The sequence below is a fragment of the Mauremys reevesii genome, linkage group 8 (assembly GCF_016161935.1).
Source record: "Mauremys reevesii isolate NIE-2019 linkage group 8, ASM1616193v1, whole genome shotgun sequence".
Taxonomy (NCBI): domain Eukaryota; kingdom Metazoa; phylum Chordata; order Testudines; family Geoemydidae; genus Mauremys; species Mauremys reevesii.
The window spans coordinates 53,563,839-53,590,486 of NC_052630.1; the positions used below are offsets into that span (position 1 = coordinate 53,563,839).

At 49.8% G+C, this 26,648-nt stretch overlaps 1 protein-coding gene and 1 long non-coding RNA gene across 4 annotated transcripts in view; one reads left to right on the plus strand and one right to left on the minus strand.

The window, feature by feature from the left end:
* The window catches only part of CACNA1E (calcium voltage-gated channel subunit alpha1 E), a 269,347-nt gene that overhangs the window by 87,985 nt on the left and 154,714 nt on the right, over window positions 1-26,648 (plus strand). For all 3 annotated transcript variants that reach the window (XM_039483760.1, XM_039483761.1, XM_039483762.1), the window contains exons 6-8: window positions 13,431-13,534; window positions 16,305-16,457; window positions 18,376-18,557. In XM_039483760.1, coding sequence (XP_039339694.1) covers window positions 13,431-13,534; window positions 16,305-16,457; window positions 18,376-18,557 — 439 coding nt within the window. The remainder of the gene's footprint in view (window positions 1-13,430; window positions 13,535-16,304; window positions 16,458-18,375; window positions 18,558-26,648) is intronic.
* Window positions 1,556-14,087, minus strand: LOC120369934. The gene is made up of 3 exons (XR_005583515.1): window positions 13,291-14,087; window positions 11,337-11,474; window positions 1,556-1,824 (listed from the first exon to the last, which is right to left on the minus strand). It is a non-coding gene; the product is annotated as an uncharacterized LOC120369934 (long non-coding RNA).

Here is a 26,648-nt window from a genome sequence, read left to right on the forward strand (position 1 = left end):
GGCTGGTGACTGTGCTGTTTGCGTTGGGGCTAGGCTCCAGTCTCCCTCACAATTAGTTTAGGAGTCCACAGGATCATTTGTTTAAATAACATTGCACAAACATCAGCTCATCCAGCCAGATCCTTCATTATTAACAATGCGTTGTGCAGACAAGACATCTTGGGGCTTAATGGCTTTAGGAGCCTAGCAGTATGGCGAGGAGGGGAGGCCTGGGGGATTTCATATCAGGCCAGTATCAGACCAGTCCTCTGTCGGGTGTGATTCTGGGGGTGGTAGTGCCCCCCTTGCTGGCATGCACACAAGGTGTTTTTGTGGAGAGAGAGGAGGGGGCTATCTCCTGAGCCCCGTCATGCTTGTGGGAGAGGATAGTAATAAAGGGACAGGAACAATGAGAAGAGATCCAACCCAAGAGACCAGGGTCTGCCCCTGTGAACTGTGACCCCTCCTAGCATTACCAGATCACCTGCCTGTCATCACAAGACCCAGCAACGGGGGCAGAGCACTAGGGATCGTTCAGTCCTGCTCCCACTCCCCAGCACCTGCTGAGTACCAGACCCTAATGTCCTCCATGAGCTTGTGGGGGCTGGTTGTACAAGAGTCTGCATGGTGTTCTGAGACTTGATTTCCTTCTTTGCCGTGCCCAAAGAAGGCTGTTCTCTTTTCTTGTGCCCTGCCTGGGTGGGGTCACTGCTAGGGCTGAGAGGGTAGCTCAGTCTCTGTGCCCAGTCAGTCTTCTGCATCTCTGCTGAGGTCTTCTCTACACTGGGGTTTGCCCTGGCTTCAGCCATCACTGACCAACAATCAGTATAATAGCACTGGTGAACCCCTAGGGTATGTCTACACTGGAAGCACTACAGCGGCACAACTGTAGGTTGTTCTTCCATCGCTGTGTAAATCTATCTCTCCAAAAGGTGGTAGCTAGACTTCTTCTGTCGACCAGTGTCTACACTGGCGCATAGGTCGGCTTAACTGCATTTCTCAGGGGAGTGAATTTTTCACATCTGGGAGTGACGTAGCTAGGCGGGCCTAACTTTGTATTGTAGACGGGCAAAGCTGCTATTTGCACTGTTGGAGACCTTGGGAAACTGCATCAGTGCAAATCATGGTTTATCCTGACACACTAGAGGTCACCAGGGACTGAAATCAGGGCACCTGCCCCCAGTATAGACACAGTCTGAGAGTGCCAACCAGAAAGGTGCCAGTCGTGGTGTCTCTGTGATTTGGTCACCAGTGCACTGAGCCAACTAACTCGTACATATGTTAATGAATAGTCATCAGATGGCAGGAACCATCCTGGACGTGATTTGCACCATCCCTCCAGAGGTCTGTCTGCTATAAATGATCTCCTAAACCCTCTTTAGGTGAAATTGGCACTCTCAAAAGTACAGGGTCCTATTATCTGTGACTGAGCCAAAATGACTGCTGCCGAGCCCTGGTTAGACCTATGATATACTTGAACCCCTCTGTCTTTAGTTTCCAGGATAGGAAGCACATGTGAAAAGTCCTGTTAGGAGGTGTAAAATTCACAGCCATTTTCACAGCTCACACAGGCTTGTTAATACATGGCTTTTTTAATTCTCTCGGAAAAGGTGAGATCAGCTGACACATTTGCAACATCACCAGATTCATGAACAGGAACCCAAAACTTTCAGCAGGAGTATACTTAATTTTTACAGATGATCTGGAGCTGTGTGGATCAGAACTTCCCCGCAACTCAGGAGTGCTCAGAGCCAGGGTTTTGGTCCTCTTCCATACAGCTGGCCTCTGGAACTCAAAGCCGGATCCAAACTCCTCCAAAATTCCACGTTTGGGGTTGAGACGTTTCTATTGAGTTATTCAAGAAAAAAATTAACACAAGAATATTAATGTCTCTCTCCACAAACAAACAAACTCTTTACTGGAGCCCATGGGAACCCTGCCTCTGGGATACCTCAGGTACTGACCACCAGTTCAGTCTTTACAGTAGTAACCATATTTAGTGCTATGGTTTTGCATGTGAGAGAAGTGCCCTGTGAAGGAGGAGAGGTGGTGGCAACTGAAACCCATTTGCTCCTGTCTGAATGGTTTATGTTGGGGTTGGAATTCCTTGCACATTGGGTGACCCTTGCTAGAATAATGCCCAGTACAGCCGTTCCTAGCCAGCAAAACTGCCAGCAGTCTCAAGGCTGCTCTAAAATGTGCAGGGAGCTGAATTGCCCCAGACTGGCTGCAGGACCAGTGGACGTAGCATCACCATTGTACTACCTCTCCCCCTGCTTGCCAAGCAGAGCTCTAGTACCTCTCAGCATCTAGCCTCAGGTGCTGTCACACCGTGGTGCTGCATCCCCACATTGCATGAGCGTAAGTGTATTGGATACATTGTAGCTGTGGGCAGTAGGCCTGGCCCACAGGGAATGGGATGGATGCTCCCCCAGCCCTGATTGCAGTGCTTCGCTCAGCAGTTTGTGCAGTTTCAAGCCAGCTCGCAAGCAATACGCCTCTGAAGAAACTGGGCACTTTGCTATTGACTGGGGTTAAAGTATCCAGATACAGAATAGCTAAGAGACTCTTAAGGGGGTGCAGAGCCAATGGGAGTGGCCGTCTCAGGAGCAGGCTGGCAATTCTGTGAGCCAGCCCTGTCAGCAGGTGTGGTTAAGGAGATGATAAGTGAATCTTGCTGACTCAGTGCTGCAAGTGTGGCTTGTTTATAGGTTTAATGGAAGAGGGAGTGGCCTTCTGTCTACAGAGATCTTGAATCTGAGGCAGAAAGGACCTAGGACATGGGCTGACCAGTCCTGAGGTAGGAACCCAAAGAGCAGTAGCCATGCCTGAAGACAAGGCTTCGGCTGAACATCATTTTATTTTTGTTAATAAAGTTGAACAAGGAAAGGTGAGCCTGGACTCTGCATAATAGGCTAGATCTCAGCTGGCGTAAATTGGTGTAGTTCCACTGAAGCTATTGTAATTCATTAATGTATACCAGCTGAAGATGTGGGCCCATTGTGTGGACTGTGTTTTAGAGCAGCTTGGGAAAGGTGCCTGCTACCAAGATGATCTCTGGACAACATAAAACAACATCTAGATAGTCACTAGGCCATGGGGTACAACTTTATTGGCATTTCAGAGCTGAGGAGTAGTTCAAGAGGAGTTTGATGATGAGACTGTTGGTGTAGGAATTGCATCCTTGGGGAAAAGGAGTAGGAACATAGACAAATGTCAGAAATTTCCAGATGTTTACCTTTCCCTTCTGTTTAACTGTGTGAGTGGGTGAACAGCTTGTTCACAAACAGTCATTTGAATTCAGAGTGGTTGTTTGTGTTGTCCATGCCCGTACCCTCACTTAGTCTTTCTTTGTGGAGATTCGCAGGAGTGGGATTTTATTTGTACAGATGTCTGGGGAATGTGAATTCACTCATCATTATTTTCTCTTCCCCTGTTCACATGTTCAGTCAATCCAAGCAGGGACTGGGAGCAATGCCACGTGGCTTAAGTGAACAATTAGGAATAACATATAATGGAGAGTCCAAGTGAACAGTTTGCAAACATTCCCTAGGCTGAAATTGGTTTGTCTGAAGTACTGGGCAAACATGTAATAATAATGGATCCATTTGCACAAACTGGGATTGATTCACCAGCAGAAAAAAAGGGCTAAATTAATCTGGTAACTTATTTGCAGTGAATAATTTGACCTGCTCTATTAATTGTGAAGGAGTCTCCCTAGCAGAATAAGTGGCTGAGTAACCACTGAGGGACCTTTCCATTTAATTATAAATGTAATTTGCTCATTGGTCAGTTGACAACCCTGGAAATAATAATTTGAAAAGAAAACGGTAGCGAATCTCAATGTGCAAATCTAATCAAGGAATATCTTTGTAGGTATCTCTTATCATACATCCGACAACAGGGACTGCCACCTGCCTGGTTTAAAATCACGTGCCTGTTCTGAAGCCCTTTGCAGGTAGATTTCCATCTATCTCGCTAACCCCTCTGCCTAATCCCAGGATAAGGATGAAAGGAATCTTGCCCTTATTCTTAGCTTTGCAATCAGGAGAAGGAAAGGAGAGGGGGAGATGGGTGTGTGAATAACTCATTTAAGGCTATGTCTACACTGCACACCTTACACAGCCTGGCTGTGCTGCTGCAGCCGAGCCATTGTAAGGTGCACTGTGTGGCCGATCTTTATCATCTGGAGAGAGCTCTCCCAGCGACAAAATAAAACCACCTCCATCAAGGAGCAGTAGCTTCATCACCACGAGTGCAGCTCCTGCCAGCGATGCACTGTCCACACTTTTCGTCACTAAAATGTTTGTTGTTCAGGGGGGCATAATGAGTAAAACTGGTGTCATAAATATAAAGGGAAGGGTAACAACCTCTATGTATGCGGTAATATAAAATCCCTCTTGGCCAGAGGTACAGAATCACTTACCTGTAAGGGGTCAATCAGTTCAATTAACCTAGTTGGCACCTGACCAGAAGGACCAACGGGGAAAGAAGATACTTTCAAATCTGGGGCAGTGGAGAAGGTTTTGTTTATGCTCTCTTTGTGTGTGCCCTCTCAGACAGAATGAGGGACCAGGGCAGGAAAAAACATCTCCTAAAAAGATCCTGAAATAATACATCTAAAATTACAGAAATTGTAAGTAATAGCAAGGAAGTGCGTTAGATTATCTTTTGTTTTAGCTAGTGAATTTTCCCTGTGCTAAGAGGTAATTTTATTCCTGTTTTGTAACTGGGAAGCAGAGTCAGAGGGGAATCCTTTGGGTTTTACATCTTTTTATTTACCCTGTAAAGTTATCTTCCATCCTGATTTTGCAGGTGTGACTCTTTTTTACCTTTTTTTTTTTTTAAATAAAATTCTTCTTTTAAGAACCGGATTGATTTTCAGTGTCCTAAAAAAACAGGGATTTGGTCTGTGCTCACTTTGTTAACCTACTGGTTGGTATATTATTCTAAAGCCCTCCACCTCCCAGGAAAGAGGGTGAAGAGGCTTGGGGGCATATTTTTGGGGGGATAGGACTCCAAGTGGCCCTTCCCTGAATGTTTGTTTAAATCACTTGGTGGTGGCAGCAATACCGTCCAAGGAAAGGAATTTGTGCCTTGGGGAAGTTTTTAACCTAAGCTGGTGGAATATAAGTTTAAGGGATCTTTCATGCAGGTCCCCACATCTGTACCCCAGAGTTCAGAGTGGGGAGGGAACCCTGACAACTGGACACTTGAGGCCTGACACTCTGCTGTTCTACCCCTTGTTTAGTCATTTCTGCCAGTGCAAAATGAAAGCAAATAGGGTGTGAAATGCTCCCAAATTAGAAATTTGCCCTCACTTGAACAGCTGTTAATGATTATCCAAGTGCAGGGGCGTGGAGTATCAGGAGCAGGGATGTTTTTGTGTGTGTGCAGTTGCACACTTAGATCCTGCTTCTGACCTCACAGACTTTGGTGTCAATATACTGAAATACAGTAGAGGCAGTTTGCACCAGAATAGAACTTGTGTGAGTGAGAGGAGAATCAAGCCTCCAATCAATTTTCTTGTTTCAACACAGCCCAGATTTGTTGATCTTCAGAGCACTTGTGAGACACTGATTTTTTTTCCTGTCTTTCCCCAAGCCGGTGGTTTCAATGGGGTATTGAGGGGAAGAGCTTTATTTGTGGTTGGTCGAGAGCTTTGTTGCAATGAAACTTTTTATATACATTTTTGTTCTTAAGCAAAAGGGGCCTGACTTTTTTCTCCTTTACCCTGGGATAGATCAGGAGGAACAGCACTGAAATCATTGGGGCCAGATTCTCAGCTGGGGCAAATCAGTGTCACTCCATTGACTTCCATAGAGCATTGCCAATTTGCAGTAGGTGAGATCGACCCAATGGAATTACACTGGTGGAGGGTGATCAGAGTCAGGGCCAAAGAATGTACAAGCACACAGTTACAGAGTGGAGCTTTCTAATTAAATTGCAATGCTGTAAATAAATAATCACCCAGTTGTGCACACAAAATATCAGATTTGCCAAGGTGTGTTATTTCTGCCTGTGATTGCTCCCTAATCAGTTGTACTTTGCTCATTAGCCCATACATCCCCTCCTGCCTCTGCCCTCATTTGAATCATGCAAATAGATTCTTTCTGCTCTTTTCTCACCTGAAATCTTTTTTCCCTTTCCTTCAGGAGTTAAAAACTAACCCTTTGCCTGCATGACCTATAAAACACCTTTGCTCTCTTTTGTCAATATGTGTGATGAAAAGTATGAGATCACTGGGATTCTTCTAGACCAATCTGGCAGCTTTTTCAGATAACTTGGACTGTGAGATATAATTTTAGTTTGGGTCTCTGTCTAAAGATAAGGAATAATTATTAGTGCTTCAGCCTTGGATAAACTGTGTTTATTATAGCTGTTACATAGAATTTAAATTGTTCTAAGGACATCGGAATTGCCAGACTGGATCATACCAATGGTCCATCTACTCTAGTATGTCTCTCTAACAATGACCAGCACCAGATGCTTCAGAAGAAGGAGCAAGGAACCCCATAATGAAAAGTTATGCAACAAGATGTCTGTGGGAGATTAGGAAAGGAAAGTTCCTTCCTAACCCCAGGCAGTGATTGGTTGTTTTATATCCCAAAATACATGGGTTGATAGTCTGTATACTGCTTAGTTCTAGATTGTTTTCTATATTGCCTTAAACAGGTTTCCATGTTTTTCTATACTCAGGTTTGTTCCTTATTTCATTTTGGTGTATTTGGTACAACTGCTTGAGCTCTTTAAATTGTCTTTGTAACATTGCAGCCGCTTAGCACGGAGAAAAGGAAATAATAAAAAATAACCCAAAGAGGATTTTTCCCAAATGATTTCAGATTCAGATCTTGCCCTGAGTAATTTGATTTGTAGGAAATGGAGAACAAAATGTCATACAGATGAAATTCTTTTCAGTAAATCAGAATTGCATACACATGCAAATATGGGTCACTCTATATAATAAGGTTCCAATTAGAAGTAGTTTTAAAAAGCTTAATACATGATTAATAGGCATTTATAAAAAAAAATTACCCAACATCTAAGTTTTAGAACTGTATTAAGTATTTAGGTGCCTAAAGATGCCGATAGGTGCCCAGTGAGATTGTCAAATAGGAAGATACCTGTGGCTCTGAGGTGCTTATGAAAATTGTACCTGTTGTAACATACTTGACTAGTGCGTGTGTTAGATGGTGACACACAGCTCAGTAGACAACATTATGGGAGTTCCTAAACTATGGTTCTAAAAAAACCGAGTGGTGTGTTGTATTCTAGTCTTGATTAGTCATTTACTGAGACATCTCTGAATCATTTCTTAACCCTTTACAAAGGGAATCTTAATATCAAATGCAACCTAAATAGTCTCCACCCAATGAGTGGAGATGAGCCAGAGGTACAAAGGTTCAAGTATGTTTGGATCTGGGGGGTTGGTTCACCCAGCTTTTGACTAATTCAAAAGTGCCTGTTCTGAGGGAGGCCACTCATTTTAGTCCCAAAGCTCCTGCATTCTGCACACATTTGGCATCTACTCGCTTTTATTTTTGAATAATATTTGTGCCAGAAACAAAGAACCATGAAGTGGAGGATCTAGAAATCATTATTTATACCCAGAGAAGAATCCTGCAGCATTTGAAGTACTCCGAATGATTTTTGTTTCTGACCCTCATTTGAGTCTTTGCCACATGTTGCATTCCACCTCGGGCGTGGCAGATTAAGAGGTGCCTTGGACCCACTTTGGACTCAGTGCCTCCTTCATGCTTGCAACAGCTCCCTGGTTAATGGTTGCCACACCCCATCCCTCACTCTTTTAAGAAATGTCTAAATACCACCTCCTCTGGTGGTGGTAACCACATGGATCTCTGTGTCAGTCCTGCTCCATGTGCCTTCTCTGATTTTAGACTGGGTGGGGGTCAATTCTTCACCATCTCAACCAAAGTCTCTCTCTGCCTCTGTTTCCTCAACTGGAAAATAGGGGTAAGAACCTTTCTCTGCTTTGCTTGCAGGCTTAATTCATTCATTTATATAAAGTGCTGTGAAATCCTCAGATGGAAGGGGCTACAGACATGCAAAGGAATATTCCTATTTGAGTGTGCTACTACTAATTAGAGATGGTCTTCAGAAATGGGTCAGAAACTTCTCCAGAGTTTGGGAGTGTTCGGATGGGGATCCATGGGTTTGGGTGAGCCCCATCTCTGGTAATATTGGAGCCAAGTATACACTTGCATGCTGGAATGGATGCTCAAGAGCCTGTTCAGCAATTTATCTGAGAGATCCAATCATTTCTTAAGTGACACCTGTTGTGAATATCAAAGTCTGTGCAAGGGCAGTTGCATACTCCATTGGGTGTTGACTCTCTGCTTTTGTGTGTGTAATGCAAGCTCATCTTTCTGATAGTCAGATCCTAGAAGGAAAAATACCCAGGGCGATCCTTTCGATTGCAAGCAGATTTCAGAGCTGTCTGCTACTCAGCACATCAGGTGTCTTGCTTAAATAATCTGTTCAAGCCTGCTCTGAAATGATCCATGGGCCCCACACTCCCAAGTGGGGACAGTGAGTATTTCACATTGCCATAAGAGAATCCCCCTCTTAGTCACTAATTGAGAGTGGTGTGTATCACCCTAATAAAGGGTTTCCTCAGAGAAGGCTCATCTAAAGGTCTCCAACGCTTCAAATAAATTGGGGTTAATTTACGGCTTTGTGTCAAAAGTATTCTTTATAGGTTCTTATACTGCACTCATCCCTGTAGTATCTGAGTGCCTTCCAATAGTGTTTCTGTTAGAGAAGGCCGGGGAAAGAAATGCACTTTGTGCTGGGAGCCCAAGGTGGGGAGGTTTGTGATGGTCCTTTGTTCCTGGGTGAGTTCAAGTCACAGTCTCAGACTGGCCCCTGAGGAAGTTCTGGTTCCTGCACAGACTAGCTTTACCCTTGTGGCAAAGAGTTCCATTGTGCCCCATGAAATAGATGGTCTTTTAGATACCCTGGGACAAAGCCGCTGAGAACCCTGCAGATAAGACCCAAGGCCTTGAACTTGATTTCATGTTCTATGGGAAGTCGCCGTAGGGAGCAGAGGGCAGGTTTGATGTGCTCACGGTGGCCTGTGTTGCTGACGAGATGCACTGCAGTGTTCAGTAGCACTGGAATTTCCTAAGCACTGAGGGCTTCCTGCCCAGGTATATCACACTGCTGTTGTCCAGCCGAGAGGTGGGTGTCGCTGAGGCCATGTCTTTGTCTACTGGGATGCAGGTTCAGATAGTTTAGGTGTAAAACTGTATCAGACTTGGTAGTTTCAAATTGGGTTTTGCTTGGACATTTGAAGCTCATTTGGACTCCAAAAGTTGGAGGCATGTGAAGCTGAAGGAAAGGTTCTTCGGCACCCCTGCAACCTAAAGCAGGGAGTTGGTACAGCTCTAAAATGCACGTTAAGTTGGCCAGAGTGTAACACTAGAATTCCTTCTGCAGGAGAAGTGGAGAGCCAGCTGTGACTGCCTGGACTCTAGTTACCAGTCAAAGGAAGGGGAGAAATCTCAGCTTCTCTGCCTGCCCCCTCCTAGATACAGTACTACAGTGCAACCACAACTTACAATGTCTATTGATTTTGACTTTACAGCCAGTTTAGCAAAGCAGCCATCCTGGGCTTCTAGACATCCTTGACTTAATTAAGGCCCCCATTCAGTGAGGTATTTACACCTGTGTCTAATTGTAGTTAATGGGGCAACTCACTTAAAATAAGGTACGTGCATAGGTGCCTTGCTGAACTGGGGGCTAAAAGCACAGAGGCAAAACAGGCAAAAGCCAGCAGCTCCTGTCCCCTTCAAACTGGAAAATAGCCAAGCAGAGATGAAATGAACCCCAAACTGTATCCGACCTCAGCTCTTGTCATGCCCTTCCTTTCTCCAAAACCTGGGGGGTGGGGAGGGGGAAGGAGGTTACCAGCATGCCAACGGAGAGGAGCTGTTGTGGCTCAGGGGAGGTGAGTGCATGGGGTGGGGACCTCTCCAGGAAACACCCTCTTAGAAAATCCTTCTCTTTCTGTAGGAGTATTGGATCAGAGGAGAGGTGCAGGTCCCAAACCTCTTAGTTCTCTGGGCTTTAAAGCAAGGACTCACAGTGCAAACCCACCTCCTCCTCTAGAGGAAGAGGGGAGCCCATAACCACCCAACGTGCAACAGCTGGCCACGTCTCTGCTGGGTCCAGGCCTCTGCATAATGCAGTATGTCACCACTATGACTGTGGGAGGTTGGAAAGCGAGGCCCATTAAACGCACACATGCCATCCTCATCAGAAGCTGCCTGGCTATTTGCCACTTCCCTGGCTTTGTTCCAGCTCCCTTCTCTGAGCAGTCTAGACCGGATGTTTTCCAGTCTCTCTCTTTGTTTGCTATCAAGGTTTTCTGGAAACCATAACATTAGAATGGTTCAGGTTTTTTAAAATGGCCTTTGTACGCCTTTGCTGTGGAGCCTCTAGGGCAGAGCGGGAGGTGCTAGGGAGGCATTGTGGGAGACCCCAGCGGCAGGTGAGACTCCATGGGTGGGGCACAGTGGGGAAGTCAGAGAAGGGCCTGGGCCAATGAGGCCTGTTGATGGCGGCTGAAGGGGGAGCATTGGGCAGAGTGTGGTAGGGTGCTTTGGGAGTGGACTAAAGGCTGTCGGTCAGGCATGGTGGGGATGGCTGGGGTTACATGGTGAGGAGGGAGTGCTAGTGGAGAAGTCTGGGAATGGCTGCGGGACGTGTTTGAGGGGGAAGAAGTTTCCTTGGGCAGGAGATACAGGGAGGAACAAGTCTAACATGAGGAGACAAAGTTTCTTGGTGGCTCATTCCTCTGTAGTCTGAAGCCAACCCCTTTGCTCTCTCCTTCACTCCCAGTTCCCACCTGTTTCCCACTCTGTTTTCCCTTTGTCCTCTCTTGCTACTCATTTTTCTGTTCCTATCTTTCTCCCCATTTTGCCCCATGGCAAGGCCTGCTACCTGATCGCTCCCCACTGCTCCTTGGTCTTTCTCCCTCGCTCTGCAACTCTGGTATCAAGTCCTGCCTTTCGCTACCTCGTGTCCTCTCCTCCCATTTCTCTCCTACCACACCCTCCCTGAGGCTCCCTGTGTTCCACTAGATCTTCCCTTTTCACGGCTGCCTGGTTTCTCATTCAAATTCCCTCCCTGGGGCATGTTTGGAGGGGAGGAGGACTAGTCATGGCAGCAGAAATGCACCCACCCCCAGGTAGGGAAGGGGAGGCTCTCTCTAGCCTGGGGCCACATGCAGCATGTCTGGCCCCTGATGGAGCAGCTGAAGCTGGGTTCTTGTTGTGGGGGGTAAGGGGATGCTTTGTTCAGCCACGCATGTGGTAGGAGTCTATGGATCTTACCATGAATCTGGATGGGATATTGTGGGATTAGGTGGCCAGGCCTGAGACTGTTGGGCCAGAACACCACCGCTGCAGCCACCTCCCAGATTAAGCAGGCGCCTGGCTCAGATTTTTCTCCTGGTGCTTGTCATTTCACTCCTTTCGAATCCAGTATGATAAATAGAAAGGGAGAAAAATCAGATGCAATGAGCTATTTTGATGATGATAGATCATTTCTCCTGTCTGTGTATCCTAGGAAACAGAACTCTGGTTTCTGAAGGGGGTAGGTTTGTACCTACTGTACATTTGGGGTGGGGGGAGGAGAGGAGGAGAAGAGAGAGAGAGAGAGAAGATTGCTAATTGTGCAGCACACAAGAGACCTAGCACAGAGCTGCTCTGGCCTGTAATTAGATGAATTAGTGGAACAATGACCCAGTTTTCCTTGATTTTTGGATTGTTGCAAACAGCTCTGAGGTCGCTCCCTCCTCCTGCCCCACTCTCCATCTGTCTTCCCTGCTTGCCTCCCTCCTCCTTCTAAAACATCCTGGGCAGCCTTGTGAGCTCTGTGTCTGTCGTGACCCCAGCTCTGCCCCTACCTGCCCTCCGCCAGCAGGAGCCAGGGCTGAGCAGTCCTGGCTTTCCAGCACTGCTGTCGTGCTTGACCTTTGGGTGGGGTTGCTCAAGAGGGAATCCCCACCACCTCCTCTTGCCTACCTGTGAAAGTCTAATCCCAGCCTGTCCCTCCGTCTTGCCTTGTGACACGCAGCACCCACGATCCAGCCTGGCACTGCCAGTCACACCCGTGCGGCGTGTGCCATCTGGGGTCAGTGCAGCTGAGGCCGGGTGGGTATATAGCTTCCCTGCAGAAGGAACCCATCCCAGTTGTTGCTTCCCCTGCCCACCCTGATTGCTGATTACATTTTAATTCTTAAGTCTCCTCTCCATCCTTGTCCTGCTGTTCTGTGGCACTGCCAGGTTCAGGGAGCCTGGTACCTTGAGCCTAGGGAGCATTAATCCTGAGATGTGTCGCTAACCACCCGGGCAAAGACTCTGATCTTCTGAGTGCTGTCTCTGCTCCAGACTGATAGTGCCCTGGAGAGAGATTAAATTGATCCCAAGGAGACAAAGTACAGATCTGAAAAGCACCGTCCCGGCAGTCTAAAAACCTAGAGCATAATTACATAGCATTGCTAATGGTTAGAGCAGCTGGGCATGAATGGTGGGGCCTGGCTCTCCATGGCCATGCTCTGTTTGACACCTGCTTCTGTGCAAAGCTGGTGTCAAACATTACCTGCCTGATTCGGGGGTGTTTGTGCACACTTTGCACAGATATAAATGGCCCCATGAGCTGAAAAGCAGCAGTGAATCAGGCACATGTTGTGCTCTAGTGTATGGCTGGTTGGGCCCACTGAACTCAGAGACTGCGTGTGACTCCTGGCACTGATCGAGGGCCTGATCCGTGCTCCAGCAGCCACCTGGGGCTGGTCTGCTAGTGAAAAAACAGACTTAATTGGCGCCCTATGGAGTCCCTTTGTGATGTAGTGCTGACAGCTGCTGGGCAACCCCTCCTGGTTCTTGGTGTAGGGGGTGTGGCCAGAGAACTGCTATGTCTGGACGATCTCTTGCCTGTCTTAATGAATTTGGGGTCTAACTCAAGTCAGCCTCGAGGCTGCTCTGAGTTGTGCCTTGGGACCCAACTGATGCTCAGAGGCTCCAGGATCAGGGAAACATGAAGTTGGTTTAACATCCCCACCCCGTTCCTGAGCTGCACCTGATGCTGACTGGCCAACGCTGAGGACCTGAGCCAAAGGCTGAGTGTGACTCCTCATCCTGGTGCGATGCGGGGTGGGTTGCACTGCACTGCACTCCGGCTGGGAATGCAGATCCTAGCACCAGTGTGTTTTGTTTTAATTATTGTCTTTATCACTTTGTTAACACTGCTAAGTTTAGACCCTAGCAATCGCTGCTGACTCACCGGAGGGTAAGGTGCACCAATTCAGGCTGTCGGATGCCTCGTCTGTGATGGCCTAGTCATGATGCCTCCCTCTCGCGGGCACATTCACACTGCCAGGTCTCTGTGGCTAATGACTCTGCCTTCTCGTTGTCTGGCTGCAGCATCCTCGCCACGGCTGGAACTCACTTCAACACCCATGTGGACCTGCGGACCCTGAGAGCGGTGCGTGTGCTCAGGCCTCTGAAGCTCGTCTCAGGCATTCCCAGTAAGTTCGATCTCCTGCTCTTTGGCAGAGCACATGAGTTGTGTATGTCCCTCAGGCTTGGGAAGCATTCATACCACCACTGGAGACAGAGGGTGAAATCCTGGCCTTATGGAAGTCAACGGCAAAACTCCCATGGACTTCAGAGGGACCATGATTTCGCCAACAATGTTTTCCAGCAGGGAGGAGTGCACCCGCACCTAGATTTCTACAGGAGAGGTGCCATTGTTGATGTGGAAGGGAGAGGGGTAAACTCAGTGTACAAAGATTTGGGGCCCACCCCTGCATCTAGATCAGGGCCACACAGAGGTGTTTGGAGGGCCAGGACACTAAGCCCCCGCCTGTTCCAAAAAATTACCACTGAGGGGGTGCTGGGGGTGGTGGTGGGGGGGAACGTAGTGGTGGTGTTAGAGTGAGCAAGCCCTGCTCTCACCCCGCAGCAGTGGCTTGGTTCCCATGCTGCGGGGATGGGCCCGGCTCCCCATGCTGGGCGTTGCAACCTGGTACCCAAGGGTCACAGCACTGCACAGGTTTGGCCCTGCTGCCCCACTGTCATGACGGCAGGGCTGCTGGGCCAAACAAGGGTCACCAGGCCAGACCTGAGTGGCTCAGTGACTCCTCACACCAGGTCACAATGCCACGTGGTTTGGTGGCCCTCTCAAGCTGGGGGAGGGCTGGGGAAATTGCCCCTTTTGCCTCCCCCGGTCTCTTCTGCCCCAGGGGGCCCTGATCTAGAACAAGTCTGAATGCTCTTTGGTGGAGCACAACTGCGAATCCCAGGATTCACAAAGGCCAGAGACTCTAATTCCAGTCCCATCCCAGAAGGCAGTGGGTGGATCCCTCCAGGGCTGCGGTGTATCCATTAGGTATTTCCTCTCTCCCTCCCTTTACACAGTGGGATAAGTAAAGGAATCAGTCTATTGGTGCCCTGATCCTCCCCGCCCCTGGGCCCTGAATGTACCGCTTGCTGGGTTAATAAACAGGGGTGGGACGGGGGCGGGGAGGGGGACTGTGAGTAAGTGCCTGAGGCTCCCCTTTCTGAAGAGAGAGCTCTGGGAAGCAAGGAATTTGGTCACGAGCAGAATGTCCTCAATGGGACTGGATGTGACTTGGTTTATGGTCGCAGGGATTTGTCATGGGATATGACGCCTTCCACCTCTTGCTCACCGGGTGGCCTCTCTCCCCTGCATTACTGTATAAGTCAATTTCCATCTGAGAGCTGGTCAGTGGTCTGTGTAAGATGGTCCTGGCCTAGATCCTAGTGCACAGAGGGCCATGTCACAGGATCCACCCTCCCACGAGTGGTTCTCTTGTCAACAGCCTCAAGAGAGAAGCCGGGAGCTTTGTAGTCACAGAGACTGAACCTCTCATCTCTTCCTCAAAGATGGTGGTGCAGTTGCAGGGCAATAGTGGGAGAGATTTTCTGTGCTGCTGTTCTTTGTACCCCAAATCTTTCCTGTCTCAGTCTGGCACTTTTCAGCAGGACAAAATCCACTCTTTAAGATATGAATTTGACAGCAAGCCAGCACTTGCGGTCCCTGCTCAGGAGAGCCCTGAGATGGGAGAACAGGTCAGGAGCAAAGTGCTGTGACAGAGCTGGGTGTAGAGAACACACACCGTCAAATTTGGTCCACAGCGTGCCTGGCTCCTGGCACTGCTGTCAGCACTCCTCTTGCCATGTGAAAGTCACATGGGGAAAATTCTTAAAAACCTCCCTTTCTGCAAGATACTTGGCAAAACTCTTCGTGCTCCCAATGGCTTTCCCCCATTGTTATCCAAAGTGAATGCACGGGTGGGCAGTTTAGAGGGAAGCAGTCAAAAGCCACACACAACATGGGAGCCACGCAGGATGTGCACTTACCCGTTGTACATGCACAAATGTGTGCATTTGGATGCACAAACTAGATATCTGCACATGGACACTGGTGGCTGCACGTGCAGTTTCTTGATTTTCGTTCACAAACAGTTGCATGCAGGTGTGCTTTTGCAGTGGCTACTGGGCGATTTTTCATTCATTGCAGCGGGACTTTGAAATGTGGTCCTACCTGTTTACCTTGGAGTTGCCACTTGGGAGGCAAATCCGAACAAGTAGCGGATGTTTTTATATGGTAGCACATAGAGGCCCCACCTTAAATCAGGGCTCCATTGTGCTGGGTGCTGCACAATACAAAGTAAGAGACTATCCTTGCCCTGAAGAGCTTTCAATCTAAATAAACAATACAAACATGGGGTGGAGGGTAAACTGAGGCAAAGACAGGTGAACTGACTTGCCTGTGGTCATGCAGCAGGCACTGCCAGGAATAGAACCCATCCTGAATCCATTGTCCTGTCCACTAGCTCATGGTGCTTTTGTAAGGGCAAAGTTCTCCTCCCTGATCCTCACTGCATGTCTCTATCGCCCATTCTACCCTTGCTCTTGGAGCAGAAGTCTGTAGATCTCAGTGGAAATTCCATAGGCAGAATATGCCCAGAGAGAGCTGCAGTGGAGAGAAGAAAGTTGCCAAAAACCCAGAAGTCGATGCTGGGCAGTTATGGGAATGGCAGATGGGAGGAGACTATATTCAAATTCCCAAGCCTATTTGGCAAAGGTTTCTTCACTCTGTGCTTTGCCTAGTCCCATTTGTCAGGTTACTGATCCTTCACCATCTCTGTAGCTCACCATCTTCTTACCAAGATCCTCTCCTATAGGGAGACAGAGAGATGTCGTCTCTGCTGTTCGCTGGGCAAGGTGGTGGGAGGGTCAGTGAGCTGTGTCCTCTCTCCTCTTCCCCAGGCTTACAGATCGTGTTGAAGTCCATCATGAAGGCCATGGTGCCCCTTCTCCAGATAGGCCTCCTGCTCTTTTTCGCTATTCTGATGTTCGCCATCATCGGCCTGGAGTTCTACAGTGGGAAACTGCACCGAGCTTGCTACACGAATAATTCAGGTAGGCAGGCTGCCATCTCACTCTGTCTGATGTGCATGGCAAGCCGTTGTGAGAAACGCCCTTCTCAGCTCAGATGAGTTGGTTGACTGTGCATGAGCCATGCTGAACCCCAGCTTGTCTGGTTCAGGCTGCAGCGAGGCATAAGCCATGATGCGGGATGCAGGTGGCATGATGGCATTGACACTTAAGACTGTAACACACAACTGTCACCACACGATGACAATGGCTGAGAAAAGACTGAGCTGCTGGTCCCTGGTGCATGGTGGGGAGAAATTCCATTTCCACACAATGCCCGCTGGAATCGGAGTCAGGTGGTCTCAGGGGTCATTCCCTCTTGTCACTGGTATGTTCCTGTTGGAGCTCTGGGCTCAGTGATTTCCTCTCTTCTTTTACTAAATGCCACACTCTGTCGTCCTCTCTGTGAGCCTGCTATCAGCCAGGGAGGGTGGCAATGAGGTAGAGCTGGTTGCAAACATTCACAGTTAGAAGAATGTCAGCAAAAACAGATTTGTCGTGACTATATTTCCCATTTTCTAGCCAGCTCTCCAGTGAGGATGGAGAGATGGGTTGGTTTTATAATAGATTCCAGCCAAGGATAACCTTACTGTGAGATAATGGACAGCTTCACCAGCCAGAGATGGTAAATACAAACAATTATAAGTCACTTCTAGTCTCTTTCCTCAGGGCTTAACAAAGTAAAATCCAGCTAAGAACAAAGCAACTCAGTCCCATCTCAACATCCCTTCCAGGCTCAGTCCTCCTCTTTCCCCATACTGCCCTCAGGCTATCCCTTATATAGTTCCCAAAAGCTGATTCTCTGGTCACATGACCTCTGGACTCTCAGTCCTTCCTAGAGAACTATGTTTCCCAGAATGCCAGCTCTTAAAGGGCCCAAGGACCATAACGGGCCCACATGTGCTCTGAGGCACAGTGACTGATGATGTTATGAGTGGTTTCTATCAATCAAAACCGTCCCCAATATCTGTCTTGTTTTCACATCCAATACCAGCTGATGTCATTTAAAGAGAGAGGGTTCCCATTCCTGAGACTTAGCATGGGCAACTGTAAGTGTTCCAAAAATCATTAATAAGGACTCAGAAATCATGAGAGTGGCATACAAATCATGGGATTTAAAATAATAATAATAATACAATATGGATTCTACTTGCTTTGGGTTTTTCACCCTCTTGGGTGCACTTGAGTCACATTTTCAAGATTTTTCTTCACATTTATAAGGGCTAGAAACTTGCTTTACAACCCCCCCCCTGAGATGCTCAAGTAATCACAGGATTCCAGGAGCTGGGGCTTTAAGGAAAACACCAAGCATCATGAGTCTCGCCATGAAGTCATGAAGGTTGACAATACTTCAATACAGAGAAGAAAAGCCACCTCTTTAGATTATTATTATTAGTTGTGCCCACTGTGTACTAGCTGCTTTCTAGACAGGCAAGAAGGGAGAGGTCCCTCCCCCAAGGAGTTGACAGTCCAAGGTTTGGTGGGGAATGGGACAAAACATGCTGACATATGACAACACGACCAGCCATCCTTGCTCAGGAGGTGCCAAATCAAGAAGGCCTAGCATTGTTTCAGGTCAGGAGTGAGGTGCATTAAAAGAGGCACGTGGGCTCTGGGGCTGCATTAGCAAGGAGTGCTTCAGGTCAAACCCGAGATGTATTGGCAGAGCGTTGAGGGTCAGAAATTTGGGGAGTAAATCAGGGGGAGACTGGAAAATCATGGTATTGAACATTCCAGTGACCTAATGTCCCCCCAAATGTGAAAGTTTTAATAACACAGCTGGATGCTCGTCCCACCTCGCCTTCCACTGAGTATCCAGGCTGGGCTCTGTCTGCTTCTCTGTGTCTCCTCTGCCCCTCCCTGATCTCTGTGCCCTCCGGGCATTGTTTTCTTGTGATTGCAGGTGAACTGGAAGAACTGGATCCCCCACATCCGTGTGGGGTGCAGGGATGCCCCTTGGGTTACGAGTGCAAGGAGTGGATTGGTCCCAACGACGGGATCACTCAGTTTGACAACATCCTCTTTGCTGTGCTGACTGTCTTCCAGTGCATTACCATGGAAGGGTGGACCACAGTGCTGTACAATGTGAGTGAGGCTGCAGTGGTGCATTGGCTCTTTGGAGCTCCACAGGTTGGAGAAGCAGAAGTGGGGTGTGTTTTTCCTGAACAAAGCTCCCAAGCTGTGGAGCTCTTTGTGCTCCAAGGTCTCCTGTTTGGGCCGATGATGGAAATGGGGCTGCTTGTTAGTGGTGAGATGTACAGTTATGGGTGAGTGCAGGCTGGACTCAGTTCTGGTTCCACTGCACAGCTGGGTACCTTTTGAGAAGGAGGAAAAACTAATTAATTGGAGAGGCACATGTGACTTTGCATCCATCTGTGGTTGGATTTGTGACATGTTGCAAAGAGCTGGTTAGATGGCAAAGACCTGTCCCCTGTGCTGGCTCTAACGAACCTTCAGTTGAGGGTGGGGCTTTTGGAAAAGTGGGTGGGATCGGATTCAGCCCTACACACCATTTCCTCCCCCACCTCTTTCTGCAACCAGCACACCATGAGCATGTTTCATAGCACAATTTATCCCCAGTCCCAGTCCTAGTGGAACAAACAGACCTGCAGCCACTGCGTATGCAAAACTTCATTGAAGATTGCAGCTGCAGTGCCATGACTGCAGATGTGCTTCGCTGCACTTGGCAAGGGCTGGAATTCAATAACACTTGCAGCCTCCTGTGAGTGGAGCGATAAATGCATTAGCCATGCTACTTCGCTTGAGAGCAGGAGAGGGGGTTGTGCAATGATGACACGGGGGGATTTTGTGCCTTACACATTTGTGGAGCAGGTTCCTTGATGTGCTGGTGAAGCTGCCAGAGTTTTGAGGTTGTTTCTTTGTAAGGGAGCTGTTACTGTCAAGTGTTAGATACTGACAGCGTCTCAGGTGGTGTTGTGACCAGTGTCTTGTGGGACTGGGGTTTTATGTATGGGTTTTAACATATGGGCTAGAAACAACTGAGCCAGATTCATCCCTGGTGTAATTTCTGCTGACACCAGCAGTGTTACACTAGGGATGTTTATGTCCCATTTTGTCTAGCCCATACAGAAGTTTGTAGAAAGGCATGTATCACGGGGAAATGTGGGAATAGCAAACCCCAGTGACTGGAGAGCAGCATGTCATGCAAACTCTGCTGCCTGGATGCAGAGGTGCCCTTAGTTTGAATGTGTATTTTGTCAGCAGAGTTGCTAACCTAACCCTATTTACGGCCTATCCAAACTTTAGAAGGGTCCTAGTCCATGTATATAAGACACAGGGCTTTTCTGGGAGGGAATAAGCAGCAGAGTGTGTGTGGGGATTGCAGAGGACTGGGTAAAACAAACACGGCAAGAAAACAAAGAGATAGTAAGTTAAATCCACAAAGGGGCTTTGTTCTTCCTCCTTCTAAGAAGCTCTTCAATGTCTGGAATTCTCTTCCCTGGAAGGGAATGGCAGAATCCACCTTCCTGGGATTTAAGACGGAAAATTTTCTTGGACACCAGTGGTGTCTCAGGGTATAAATGGGATTACAAGCTTAACTGTAGTGATGGCTGCCCACGCAGAACCGACTAGGAGGTGGAATGAGATTTTCTCCCACAGAAAGCCTTGAGGGGTTTTTTCTGTTCCTTTGAAGCATTTAAATAGGAGCTGCCTGTTAGAATTATTTAGCCATCTCCCACACAATGTCCTGCAAAAGCATGGGAAGATCAGGGTGAACGCTGGATCTTAGTGTGCGGCTGTCTTCTGTGTGTGGCTCTCACTCTATGATGCACGCACATACGAGAGAGTGAGCTAATGTACAGATAAGATATACATATTCCTCCTACGCACAGCTTGAGCTTGATAGGGAATGTGCCTCTCTGTCGTTTAGCCTATTGTTCATTTAGGAATATTGGGACTGCAGCCCATCTCTATTCCCCTGCCTATCTCACTAGCCTTTGTGCTCTGCAATCTTGTTTTCTGCTCAAAGCCTTGCTCTTATTCTCAGTGCATGTACATTCACAGCTCCTCTTGCTGCCTTTGACAGGCTGCTTCTCACATTAGCAGCTTACCCTCTGTGTAAGTCAGGCACTTAGTTTAAATGCCTCTCATGCCCACTCCATCCTTCTCTTCTCCGGGCGCACTCCTGAACTGGTTTTGTTTCTCTAGAAGCCCTCAGGATTGTATGCCCCTCTAATACTTCCCCTCTTTTGCACCTCTTTCCTAATGAATGCAGCCAGCCTGGCTCTCCTAACCTCTCCACATGGCCTTGTACAGAACACCATAGACCTTTTATCTGCTTCAGGACCATGTCCAATTGTCTTTACTAATCCTCTTGTAACAAGGCACCTAAAACAGAGACCACTGCTTCAGCTGGCCTCCCTAGCCGTTTCGGTGCTGCCCTTGTGATAACAAAGTTCTTCTTTGAGTGATTGCTCATGTCCATTCAAATCAGGTGTGTGTGCTCGCCACATGCACCGGTGCCGGAAGCTTTTCCCTCAGCGGTAGCCATAGGGGACCAGCTCTGGTGCCCCCTGGAGTGGCACACGTATGCCACAGCATATAGGGCACTGCTGGCCCTCTCCACCCTCAGTTCCTTCTTGCCGCCAGTGATGGTGCATGGAACTTGTCTGCTTCAGCTAGAGCTGTTGCGTTTCGTTCGTTCAAACTCATTCGCCTCTTGCAAATATTACTGTATATAGTTTCCCTCTAGTTTAGTTCAACCTGTTCTTCTTCGAATGATTGCTCATATCCATTCCATGTAGGTGTGTGCGCGCCGCGTGCACGTTCGTCGGAAGACTTTTACCCTAGCAACTCAGTGGGTCGGCTGGGCGCCCCCTGGAGTGGCGCCACCATGGCGCCGGATATATACACCAGCCAACCCACCCACTCCTCAGTTCCTTCTTACTGCCCGTGTTGGTCGTTGGAACAGTGGAGCGCGGCTTAGCTGACCTAGCTACTCGTAGTTTCTCTCATTAAGTATATAGTTCAGATGTTTATAGTTGTAGTTAACCTTATTTGTTTGTAGTATAGTATTTATTTCACAGGGGTTTGGGGTTTATCCCCTTCCCCTCACCTGGTGCCGGGTCCGATGCCCGGTCCACAAGGTTTTATAATGCTCGGCCGGCCACAAGCCGATGCCGACGAGATCCTCTCCTAAGTGCCTCGAGGAATCTCACCTCATAGATAAGTGCCGCATTTGTGAGGCCTTTAATCCGAGATCAAAGGAGAGCGGGACTTTCGTCTCAAACAGCTCCTGAGGGAGGCAGCTCTTACTCCTCCGCTCTCGGCACCGAGCGCTGGTTAATCTTCAAGGAGCGCTCCCTCGGCACCGGATCGCCGGTACCGCCAAGGCCTCTCGGCGCCAACCGTCGCTGGCTCCGACGTCCACTCGGCCTGGAGGATGAAGAGGCACAATATCCTTGCTGCGTCCGAGCCGCCTGCTCCGCAGCCGAGCGCTATGCTCAGTCGGATCGCCCGGCACCGATGTCTGCCGTGGCACCGACAATATCCGCACCATTAACTCCGGCCAGGCAAGAGCCGTCGAGTCCGGTGCTGGAAAGCTCCCTGGTAAGGACCATGGTCGAGCTCGCTATGAAGCTGCGTCCGAGCCGCCTGCTCCGCAGCCCGAGCACTCTACTACGTCGCACTGCCCGGCGCCGGTACCTGCTGCGGCACCGACAGTATCAGCACCGTAGACTACAGCCACGCAGGAGCTGTCGAGTCCACCACCTGAACGCTCCCTGATGCGAGCTGTGGTTGTCCTCACTATTCCCTCCACGCAGGAAACATTTCCACAGCGAGGCTGTTAATGGCAAGGGCAGAACCTGCGCTGCTTTAACCCCCGGTACTGCCGGTGCGGGTTATATTGTCTATCGCAAGCCTGTCTTGCTCACGCCACCCGGCGTCGGCACCACAGAGCGGCACCGTTCACGATCGCAGTCCCACAGATGTTCTCGGTCCTGTCGTCAAGCCCAGTGCCGGCACCGTTCACGGTCCTGGCACCATTTCCCCATATCGGTACCGGTCGTACCCGCGGCACCGATCAGCGGCCCGTTTCCCGACCTGGTACACTCGGTGCAGATCCAGCTCCCGGCACCGCTCCAGGCACTGGACTCACATAGCCACTCCCGACGTCGAGCCTCGAGATCTCGGCCAGCCTCCCGGCATCGCTCCGGTCGCAGGTCCCATTCTCGCTTCCGGTACCGGTAGGCCTCACGGTACCGATTCCCGGTGCCGCGTCGAGCGCCATGAGCTGGAGAGGGAGACTCCGCTCAGGGCTTTAACTTCTCCATGGCCATCCATTCGGATGTGGACACCAGAGTCTTCCGGGTGCTCCAGGACAGAACCCTGACCTCCATCAGTGGCTGCCCTGTACATCTTGGGCGCGCTACCTGTGCTCCCATCGCGCTCTGTTCCGTCAGAGCAATGGGTACCAGGGGTGACAGTTAGTTGTCCCCCTCCGACCGGTACGGAGGGAGTCCGGTTCTGCCACCGGATTCCCACATCCCACCAGATCAGCAGGTCGTCCAGGAGTGTGAGCCCGCACAAGACCCACTTGCCCCGGCTTTTCGTCTCCCTCCTCCGCAGATGAGGCGGTGGCAGAAGCATGCTCCTTAGGCCCTCCCCTAATCGGCCTGGGGGCCCATCAGGACCTCCTGAGACGGGTGGCATTCACTATGAATCTCCAGGTGGCCACTATCCCGCCCGTAGGCACGGGAGTCGAATGCATGTGCATGGTATCCTCCAGGGACGACGGGCACCTATATGTACATCTTTCCCCCTGCTCCCTTGTCATCTAGTGGGAGACTTTACGGAGTCGGGTTCTCAGATCTCCCGTCAAGAGTTTAATGCCCTCCTGGAAAAAGGGTTCAGAGTGGCGAGAGCTTCCCTCCACACCTTGTTGGAGGTAGCGGACTCCACAGCCACGGCTCTGGCCTCGGGTGTTGCCACGAGGTGCATTTCATGGCTCCAGTTATCAAGCCTTCCCTCGCAGCTGCTGCACACTATACAGGACTTTTCCTTCAATGACAAAGGCCTGTTCTCAAAACTGGCCCTAGGCTGCAAGGCCCAAAGGTCAGCGAGGTCACTATGCACTCCCTCTCGGCATGTACATGCCGATGTCTCACTGCCGACCTTTCCGCCCACCCTCGTCGCCCTTACCCTGCGCCTAGCCAAAGACAAGGCTTTGCCAGCAGGCGACGCTGAGGCAGTCGTAGGCGTTGGTCGGGACCCCTAAGGGGCCAAAATCAGGGTCCTCCCAATCACCAATCGGGCAAAAGCCTATCCCTCCTCGTCCCTCTTAGGGACCCCTCTCACGAGCAATTCCTCTTGCAAGAGATGCGGGCGCTCCTCACCATCGGAGCTATAGAGGAGGTTCCACGGTCGAAAGGGACAAAAGGTTCTAGCCCCACTAGTTCCTGATCCCCAAGGTGAAGGGAGGTCTCAGACCTATCCTAGACCTGCGGGAGCTCAACAAGTTATGATATACCTGGAGTTCCGCATGGTATCCTTGGATCCCGGAGACTGGTATGCCGCCCTCGATATGAAGGGCGCGTATTTTCACGTCGCCATTTATCCTCCGCACAGCAGGTACCTCCGGTTTGTGGCCAACCATCATTTCCAGTTTACGGTCCTCCTGGCTGGCCTATCCAGCCCCCTGTGTATTCACAGTCTCTGGCTGTAGTCGCCGCCCTCTCCGCCACTGTCAAATACACGTTCTCCGTATCTGGATGATTGGCTCATTCCAGGGGCCACCGGGGCCCAAGTTACCACTCGTGGGCGTCGACGAGGTTCTATTCCTGCGTTTAGGCCTGAGGATCCATATAGCGAACTCCACCCGGATTCCCGCTCAGGGAATACACTTAACTGAGGCCACTCTGGACTTCAGTATCGCACAGCCTGCTTACCTACGCCTTGCTTTCACGCGTTGGTAACCATTGTACAAGGTCTACGGACCTTCCCGGCAACTTTGGCTTGAACTTGCCTAGATTTTCTGGGCCACATGGCTGCCTGCACGTGCGTAACCGAACATGCCAGGCTTCGCCTCCATACACTTTAATCGTGACTCACCTCAGTGTACCACCCGGCCAGAGACAGCATGGTCATGGTCGCCTCGATCCCCCCGAGCGTCCTAGGCTCCCTTGACTGGGGGTCGATGCCCTCCCTGACGTGTGCAGGGGTGCTGTTCCATCCACCTCACCCTCGGTGTCCCTCATGATGGACGCCCCATCTCTTGACTGGGGTGCTCACTTGGGTCAGTTTCCCACTCCAGACCTTTGGTTGGCTCAATAGCTGCCCTTGCACATCAATGTCCAGGAGTTGAGAGCAGTATGCCTTGTGTTCCAGGCGCTTCAGCAGCACCTACAAGGCTTTTGTGTCTCCGTGTTCACAGATAACACAACGGACACCCGTTGCATAAACAAGCACGGAGGTGCATGGTCCTCCTCTTTTTGGCAGGGAGCTATCCAGCTCTGTGTCTCCTGCACAGCTCAATGGACGGACCTGGTAGCGTCCTTTCTCTTGGGGACCGGAACACTCTGGCGGATCGCCTCAGCAGTTCCTTCTGGTCTCTCAAGTGGTGGATTCCTCCGGATGTTAGCCATTACATTTCCGGAACTTCGCTCTCGCGGGAACGGAACGAGAGAGAAGTTCTGCTCATGCCAAGGCCTCCCCCAGGACTCGATCTTGGCTGTTTTTCTGATGCCATGGACGAGCCGTCTGCCCTCCGTTTTTTCCCACCGCTCCCGCTGGTTCGCAAGGTCCTGCTAACACTCCGCAGGGACAGAGCGCATCTGATCATGATCGCTCCAGCGTGGTCCAGGCAGCACTGGTACACCATGTCGCTAGACCTGTCGGTAGCCAACCGATTCCCCTGCCTCTTTGCCCAGACCTCATAACGCTGGGTCACGGCAAACTTTGCCACCTAGACCTGCAATCCCTGCACATCTCCGCATGCCTGCTGCGGGCCTAAACCGATCCGTGTTACATTGTTCTGCCTCGGTTCTACAGGATTCTCCTGGGTGGTAGGAAGCCTTCCACTCGGTTAACGTTTCTGCCCAACTGGCAGTCTTTCTCTTGCTGCTACGAAACACGTTTCCCCCACAGAGGTTCCATTCTATTTCCTCTGGGGTTCCCTATGATCTTCAAACAGCAGCGCCTGGCGCAGTTCATCATTAAGGGTGCACTTGGCAGCCGTCTCTACCTTCCTCCCAAGGGAGAGTGGCCGCTTCATATTCTCACATGCTGTGGTTTCTAGGTTCCTCAAGGGCTTGGGGCACTTATGCCCCCAGGTTCACCGCCCCACCAACTCCTGGGTCTTCAACCTGGTTATAAGCAAACTTATGCCTGCTCCATTCGAACCACTGACAACATGCTCGCTGAGATACCTGTCCTGGGGGACAGCTTTTTCCTTGTCGCCTTGCATCGGTTGGACAAGTCTCCGAGCTTCAGGCTCTCACAGTGAACCCATGGTGCACTATGTTGCGTAAGGACAAGGGGCAGTTGTGACCACGTCCGGCCTTCCTCCCTAAGGTGCTGTTGACCTTTCATATCATCCGGGATATCTTCCTTCCGGTCTTCTTCCAAAGCCCCATTCATTGCGACGGGAGCACATTTGCCCTCCCTAGAGGTCCGTAGGGCGCTTGCTTTTTATGTCGAGCGGACAAGCCTTTTTGTATGCCCCCAACTCTTCGTTGTATTGGCAGACCAGATGGAGGGCCTACCTGTCTCACCCCAGAGCTTTCCATCTTGGGTGACGTCATGCATTTGCTCCTCCTGTGACTGGCCCATGTTCCGTCGGGCCACCTTACTGCTCGTTTCACCAGGGCTCAGGCTTCTTCTCCTGCCTTTCCGACTCACATACCCTTCCAGGGGCTATGTCATGCTACTACATGGTCCTCTATCCGGACCTTTGCCTCTTTGGTCTGTCTGTCCAGAGACGATGCAGCCTTTGGCTCAGCAGTTTGCATTCTGCAACATCTCACTCCGACCCCACCGCCTATGTAAGGCTTGGGAATCACCTACATGGAATGGATATGAGCAATCACTCGAAGAAGAAAAAACGGTTACTTACCTTTGTAACTGTTGTTCTTCGAGATGTGTTGCTCATATCCATTCCAAACCCACCCTCCTTCCCCACTGTCGGAGTAGCCGGCAAGAAGGAACTGAGGAGTG